This window comes from Helianthus annuus, chromosome 4, assembly GCF_002127325.2.
Source record: "Helianthus annuus cultivar XRQ/B chromosome 4, HanXRQr2.0-SUNRISE, whole genome shotgun sequence".
NCBI classification, from domain to species: domain Eukaryota; kingdom Viridiplantae; phylum Streptophyta; class Magnoliopsida; order Asterales; family Asteraceae; genus Helianthus; species Helianthus annuus.
The window spans coordinates 59,846,743-59,854,426 of record NC_035436.2 but is presented as its reverse complement, the minus strand read 5'-3'; the positions used below and the strand labels follow the sequence as shown (position 1 = coordinate 59,854,426).

General features: G+C 36.7%; 1 protein-coding gene across 1 annotated transcript; it reads right to left on the bottom strand.

The window, feature by feature from the left end:
- Nucleotides 1–568: 568 nt before the first annotated feature.
- LOC110936410 (probable methyltransferase PMT24) lies at nucleotides 569–6,400 on the bottom strand. Its single transcript, XM_022178791.2, has 9 exons — nucleotides 6,213–6,400; nucleotides 4,333–5,281; nucleotides 4,085–4,234; nucleotides 3,191–3,461; nucleotides 3,000–3,110; nucleotides 2,717–2,891; nucleotides 1,884–2,156; nucleotides 1,582–1,776; nucleotides 569–1,056 (listed from the first exon to the last, which is right to left on the bottom strand). Exons 2-9 carry the CDS (start codon nucleotides 5,248–5,250, stop codon nucleotides 828–830), a joined length of 2,322 nt encoding a protein of 773 aa, XP_022034483.1. The 5' UTR covers nucleotides 5,251–5,281; nucleotides 6,213–6,400; the 3' UTR covers nucleotides 569–827.
- Nucleotides 6,401–7,684: the final 1,284 nt, after the last annotated feature.

Sequence of the window (7,684 nt, the reverse complement as noted above, 5' to 3'; positions counted from 1 at the left end):
GTACAGGATCCCTACCCTGGAACCCATAACCTCTTGTTGGTATAAAGGTGGGGTTTACCACTACACCAACTTTTCTTTTTTTATATGGTGACCATCTAATTCTATTTTTGAGGTCCTTATAAAATTTAATATACCGGATCTACTAATTTTTTTTATAAACATACCTGCTCTATGTGGGTCCGCCCCCCCCCCCCCCCCCCTCTTATAGTTATCTATGTTATACTATAAATTATTTACCATTTCAAATAATTACCTCTTGAAATTACAAAAGGTTTTTAATTTGTGTAATCAAACTTTTTACCATGTGTATCCTAATGCTAACATAGGAAAGTGGAAATTTAAGATTGATAACAGTTAGTTAATGTCATAATTGTTAAATAATTTATATCAAATGTATTCCCTTTTTCTAAAAGAAAAACATGTGACTTAACAAACACTAAAAATTAATATAATCAATTAGTTAGAATGTTCAGCATTCAGTTAGCTTATGAGAACTTTCTAACTCAAGTAATAAAAACAAATCTGTGAGCTACTTGTAGATTTTACAGATCGTCAAGCAGCACATACATTTTAGCTCGGAATTGTATAATTTAATTTCATTGCTAAAGATGATAACGTATCGTAGTTTTACAATAAAATGTTCTAACCGCACACCCTCGTTGAAGGGGGTACATTCGAGGTAACGGCCATTGAAGTTCAAAATCGTTACAAATAACAAACTATAACGACAAGTATACGTGACTAAACAAATTACAAATGCAATAAATTAATGACAAAGACATAATATCATTCTTCCACCGGTTCTCTGGACACAAAAAGCAAGACTTCTATTCAATGGCGTAAGATAGCGTTTCTACCTCATCGGGACGCCAAAACGATTTCTCGACACATAACATACCCTCGTTGTCCTTGTTGTAAGTCATCCTAACAATCCAGTTCATAGACTTTGCCATGTTTTCAACCTCGGAGATGGTCTCAATGTTGTCACGCACGATTAGTTTACCTTCGGGTCTCAAGATTCTGTCAACTTCCGCCATTAATGATTGTAACTTGCACCTGTGACGAGAACATCACCTCAGTTAACACGACACAAACCTAACATTAACATAAAATTCATGGGTTTGGGTTTTAGTCTAAACGGGTTCGGGTCAAACTCACGAACACATCATCAGGTCATGTTCGGGTCAACCCTGTTTGAAGATTGACCCGTCTGATTTTACACTTATATTTTAGATGTGTTTTATTGGGTTAACCCATTTAATTTTATACTTATATTTCAAATGTACTTTATGTCATAGGTTAAAACTTATTGGGAAGTTTTGACAAGTGAAGATGTTCTCGAGATCAGTTTCGCAAAAAAAAAAAAAAAAAATTCAGACGAAAAACTCGAGCTTCTTTAGTGGTTAGTTGTTTGAACCTTTATTAAAACGATGTATTTTGCAAGAAAAAGCAATCTCCGACAAACAACGGTTCATTTTGCCCTTATTTTACCCGAAATCGGTTATTTTTACTGTTTATTTGCAACTAAAAAACATATAATATGGTAAAGAAATGTAACCATGAGAATATGAGATACGTTACCTTTTCTTAATATCTGAGAAAAGATGATCAGCATGAAGAAGATCATACGTTCGTGGGTAAGTGCTAAACGATTCACACCAGTCATGATATATGCCAAAGAGTCCACGTTCGTATATAATTGGAAGGGTATCTGGTGAATCGAGAGGTACAACGTTCATCACCCAAATCTTCAAATCTCTCATTGCAGCAGCAAATCTAAACAAATTTATCAAAAAAAACAATATAAATTAGATTACTATTGAAAACCCATTTGACCCGTAACCCAACCCGCGCATTTTGCCATGTAATCTGAATTCGCTTACCCTCCGTATATGGACCGCATGTCCATGACATTTCTGACAGTAGACCAATCGATTCCTAGACCGGTTAAGTAGGATTTTGCGACAACGCGTTTCCAGTTTTCATAATCAGAAGTGAAGTCCTCGGGGGCTGGTTTTCCATAAACGCCAACCTCACTACTCTTTAGCCAGTATGGTGGTGACTCCAACCTCTGTGGCCACATTTCGGGCCATTTTGAGCCGCGAACTGATTCGTCAGTCGGTACTTTATGCATACACGCTTCAAGTTGCACATTCCTGCATTCACAAAATCACATCAAGCTTTGATATATAAAACATAAGTGGGAAAATTTCACATAAGAGGAAACTATATACATACATAAATACATATATATATTTATATATGTATATATAGGGTGAGTTTCATCACATTACACTAAAGTATTGCGACAACAAAAAGAACAGACCTAGATCATCTAATTTTTTTATCAATAGTTTATTTTTTTATTTTATTTTTTATACTTTCTACATACAAATGCGTATGTATATGTACAAAAAAAAAACCATGAAACCAGCTTCTTTGTATATTCTCCAAAATTTTAACAGTTTACCTATACATGTGTAGATTATATACGGAAATGAAACTTGTTCATATTGTAGCTTAAGAAGAGGCGAAATTCGCATTTCTATCATTTTCTTTTGATTTAAATACTTTTAATATCAAAAGATATTTATATTCATTTTGTTGTGCATGTTATCGCAATAAGTAGCATTCTGCATAGATCCCTCCCCTGTATGTATATGTATGTATATCTGTATATGTATATGTATAAAGCTAAAGTTTTAAGAGATTTTACCAGACTGCATCAGGGTCATCTTTCTTGTCACATAGTGGTGGCTCGTTTTGTTGCCTACTCTCATAGCATTCATTAGATGTCGGCTTTCTGTATATGGCTGCACCAACCTCGTTCAACTTGTCATTGTTGATCACCACCAACTCCCAACACATCGCCTTCGTTAGTTTAGACATAGCTGCCACAAAATTAAGCAGAAATCAATTAATCTTTCCTACCCACAAAATATAAAGCACTTTGCTAAGTAATAGATTGAATAACAAAGGGTATAAAAGTAATTTCATACCTTCCCAAATTTCCACATCTTCAGTCTTATTTTGGTAAACCGGGGTAGCAGACCATACAAAATAACCGCCAGGTCGTAGCACACGGTTGAGCTCCAACAGAAGTTTACCGCCTGTAAACGTATTGTTTCTTAATATTTCATTCTAATCACAAAAACAAATGTTTATAAAGAAATAAGACTTGAACCATCACCTTCAATATGCCACGGGACTCTGCAACGCGCACAATGAACGACATCAAAGATCTTGCTTGGAAACGGCAGCCTTTTGGTACCCATAACAGCTGAAATGGCGGGAATACCCCTTTCTAGTGCGAATTGCACTTGAGCTTCGTGTTCATCCTTAGGAGCAAACGAAAACGCAACAACGTCTCTCTCAAAAAGATACCCCCCGAAGCTAGCAACTCCACATCCAACATCCAATATCACTCGGGTTCTCTTACCCCATGCGATATCAGGAAGCGTCTGCAGTTACAAAACTGAATATATTTAGAGTGAAAATGGTTCAAATGATGGTCGAAGGGGTCTAAAGTTCCCAGTGTTCTTTTTCTAAAGCATTAAACCTCATCGATCACATTATAAAAATATTTATATTTCAGTAAAGTACATGGATGGTCCTTGTGGTTTAACATAATTTTGGATTTGGTCCCCAGCTTTTTCCAAAAGTACACAGATGATCCCTGTGGTTTGCACTTTGTAACACATTTAGTCCCCAGACCAACAAATCTAATGGCTTCAGTGGGTCCAAGTTAAGGACTAAATGCGTTACAAAGTGCAAACCGCAAGGACCATCCATGTACTTTTGGAAAAAGCTGGGGACTAAATGCGTTAAAAGTGCAAACCACAAGGATCATTCGTGTACATTTGGAAAGCTAGGGACCAAATCCAAAATCCTGGTAAACCACAGGGACCATCCGTGTACTTTACTCTTTTATAAAGCACTAAACCTTGTAGATCACATTATTTATAAAAGTTTCAGACAAAAACGTTTTGGGTCAACCCAACCTGGCCCGGCTCGGCCCGTTTTATGATGTTACCAAACCCACCCGACCCTGCCCGTTTTACACTTTTGACATAATGATACTAACGTTTTGGATGAAATCTATATAGTGAAGGGCTCCATTCTTGAACTGGGTACCACCACCAGGAAACGAAAGGTACTCGCCGGTAACTTTGACCCAATTTTGATGTCCTTTTACGGCAGCAAGCTTCGTGTGCGGGACGTTGCTGTACCAAATCTGAAAAACAATACACGAGAAAAGTTGTCTAAGCAAGAAGGGCGTACATTTTTAGCAAGCAAACGCGTACATTATTAGTAAGCGGTTACAATATTCACCTGTTCTCTGCTTCTGGGCCACTTGATCGGTGTTTTGTAGCCAATGGGAAGAGAGACAAGACATGTAGGTGGGTCCGTCGGGCAATGTCGTTCCCGGTGTTCGTAGTGGCTCCGACCGTGAAGGTGTCGAATGGCTTCTAAGTTATCGAGACACGGGATATAATCCGGGCCTGCGCTAACGTTACATGTCTTCCATTGGTAGACCTCTTGATTCTTTTTGGATATCGATGGCTTTTGCGATTGTTTCTCAGTTGCTGACTCAGCCTCTTGAGTTGAAAACGCCCCGTTTTGAGCGTTTGTTTCTTTCGAAATCTCGGACTGTGTTGCAGCCGATAAATCTTCGGTTTTGTTGTCACTAGAGTTTTCTTCCGTTTCGTCTTTCTCAACCTTCTCTTCTTTCTTTTCCGATTCGTTTGCGTCAGAATTCGAATTCTCGCTTTCGTTTGACTCAGAATTCGAATTCTCACTTTCGTTTGATTCAGAATTCGTATTCGAACTCTCGCTTTCGTTGGATTCAGAATTCGAATTCTCGCTTTCGTTCGAATCAGAATTCGAATTCTCGCTTTCGTTTGAATTAGAATTTTCTTCAGTTGACTTTGACTCATCTTCTGTGTTTGTATCATTTTCATTTGTACTAGATTCCTCGTTTTGCGTGTTTTCTTGATTACTCTCATCTTTAGCCGAATCATCTGACGACAGATCGCCTGAATTATCTTCAAACTGGGAAGATACTTTGGTAGATTCTTTCTGCTTTGATTCTTGAATAACAGGCAAGTCGGAATTTTGACCAGGGGCAGCGGATGATGACATGAACATCCATACTCCAACCAAACACACCCCGACAACAACTATAATTGTAGCGGTTGAACATGATGATGATTTCTTCCCATCGACCCGGGAATATTTCCCCTGAGCCATCACTTCAGATTATTGTTTTTCTTCGATTAACCTGAAACCGTCATAATTTAAAGTTAATCGTTTAGTAAACTTCATTAAATGCATGAGAAGGCCAAAATGGTCATTTCATTGATTTTATTGATAACTATAAGAACCCGTTATCGGAAAACTCACAAGACCCCTAATATACCCTGCTAACCAATGGGATCAGGTAAAACACAGGTTGCGCTAGAGTGACTCAACTCCAACGCTTTTACCACTACGCCACCCCCGAAGGTTAAAACGGTCATTTCACGTCATCAAAACTTTCACTTTGGCAAATAAAACAATCGCATCCGATTCAAATCATCATATACGGCTAGATCAAAGGCTAAAATGCACCAAACTTAAAACAATCCAGATTATACTATAACATAATCTGTTTCCATTGCAGATCACATCATATCATATCATGCAGACCAAAACTAAACCACTTATAACAACCTCAACTAACTCAAATCTCAATAACTGTATTCATCCGGCAACCACCGAATCATTAACCGCTAGATCGAAAGCTAAAATGCAGCATAATTGAAAATTCCAGATCATACAACAAGATTTGTTTCCATTACAGATCATATTATAACTATAATATTGTAATAAACCAATCTAATGTAGTCCACAAGTAATACACCACTTAACACCCAAAATCAGTCCATATCAACACCAAATTCAGCAACTAAATCCTCAAACTTTAACTCCAAAAACTAGATCAGCAATCAAACTACAACCCAATATCCAAATCTACTAACCAGCATCCCTAAAACACACAAAAATAGAAAAGCAAAGAAAAAAACAAAACCCAACAGTTATAGAGCTGAAATCAAGCTAAAACAGCAATCTTGGGACATAATACAAAATACCCAGATGAAATTTCAAAGAAAGTTTGTAACTTTAACAATCTTTTAGAAAAAAAGATGAGATTGAGCTGAAAAAGGTTTCACCTTTATGTGTGTTGTTGAAGATCTGAGTGTGAAATGAAATGTGATGTTTCAAGGATTATGGGGTTGAAGAAATGGTGAGAAGCATGAGTGGTGACAGTGTGTGTGAGAGGGAAAGATAAAGAACGCGTATAAAATGAGGAGGATCTGATGGGGAAATATAGAGGGGGGAGTAGATCCAGTTGAGTGTAAATCCACCGACGTTTTTTCTACATGGAAAATAAGGTAGATCTAGAGAGCCAATGTGGGTGGAGTACTAACTAACTAATAATATATATCCTTTTTTTTTTTAGAAGATACAAAAAAACATAAGATGTTTTGTTGTAGCCAATGTTTTGAAAACCGGATCGGATCAGGAACCGGAAGTCTGACCGGTCTGGTTCAATATATTGGACCGGATTTACATTGAACGGGGGTTGAACTGGTGAACTGTTAGTCGGACTGGAAAACCGGCCGGTCAAACCAGGTTATTAAGGGATTGAACCGGATTTCGGCTTTTTTTTCGAATTTCACCCTATTAATTTTAAGACACCTGCCGGTTCTTATATCCGGTCAGACTAGTGGACCAGTGACCAGACCGATTCAACGTCCGGTCCGGTTCTGAAAACATTGGTTGTAGGGTTTGTAATATGTTATGAAAAATCAATTGCTTTTTTAGATAGCAAAAATGTTTTGAGGGGTTACTAAAAGAAATATTTTAGGAATTAGGGTATAATTGCTTGTAAGATTTGAGAGTGAGAGTTGAGATTTGGGTATAATTTTTTATTTGGTTTTGATTTGTGGAAACGGAGAGAAAAGATGTTTTTTCGTATTTTGTATGTGAAGTGAAAGCTAACGGGCATGAACTGAAAGAAGATTTATCATTCATATCATCTGTATGTAAATCAAAAATTGATTGCCTTGAACAAATTATTTAGGACGTGTCTCACCTTGTAGTATATGAAGATGGTTGTTTTCGTCAACATACACAAAATGTAAGACGTTTTTGTTATGAAGTTGTGTTTTCCTTTTTATTTTTCAACCACAAACGTACTTTTTCTCATGTCAAAGATCGGTAACAAAGGGAAAACCTTCTTCTCCTTGTGGTGAAGCTAATAGTCTTAACCTTAGATATTGTATCAACTGTTAGAATATCAAATTTTAACCTAGATCTAGTTACTTTAGTTGATAATGATTGAACTTAAATGTTCCAACTGTCTGATTGAATTCACACACATTATTGATATTAGTAGGGGCTTGTAGGCATGGTGAGTAATATCAAAGAGGTGGGATGCACAAAAATAACAAATACGTAATTTTTTTGTTAATTATAATCTACACTTATGAGAATTTGAAACATATATAAGATAAAACAAATATTTCAACTCCGACGACTATAGACATTTTAGTTTATCATTGTGGATATCGATATCGGATAAAGAAAGAAAGATGATATTTTTATCAAATCTTCCTATACTAATAAATAAAAAATCTTT

What these genes read in the sequence shown, in the direction of transcription:
- LOC110936410 (XM_022178791.2), bottom strand. Translation starts at nt 5,250, where the DNA reads ATGGCTCAGGGGAAATATTCCCGGGTCGATGGGAAGAAATCATCATCA. An exon ending in AGTCCCGTGGCATATTGAAG is followed by an intron (nt 3,111 to 3,190) that starts GTGATGGTTCAA and finishes ATACGTTTACAG; the next exon opens with GCGGTAAACTTCTGTTGGAG. An exon ending in ATGCGGTCCATATACGGAGG is followed by an intron (nt 1,777 to 1,883) that starts GTAAGCGAATTC and finishes AAATTTGTTTAG; the next exon opens with ATTTGCTGCTGCAATGAGAG.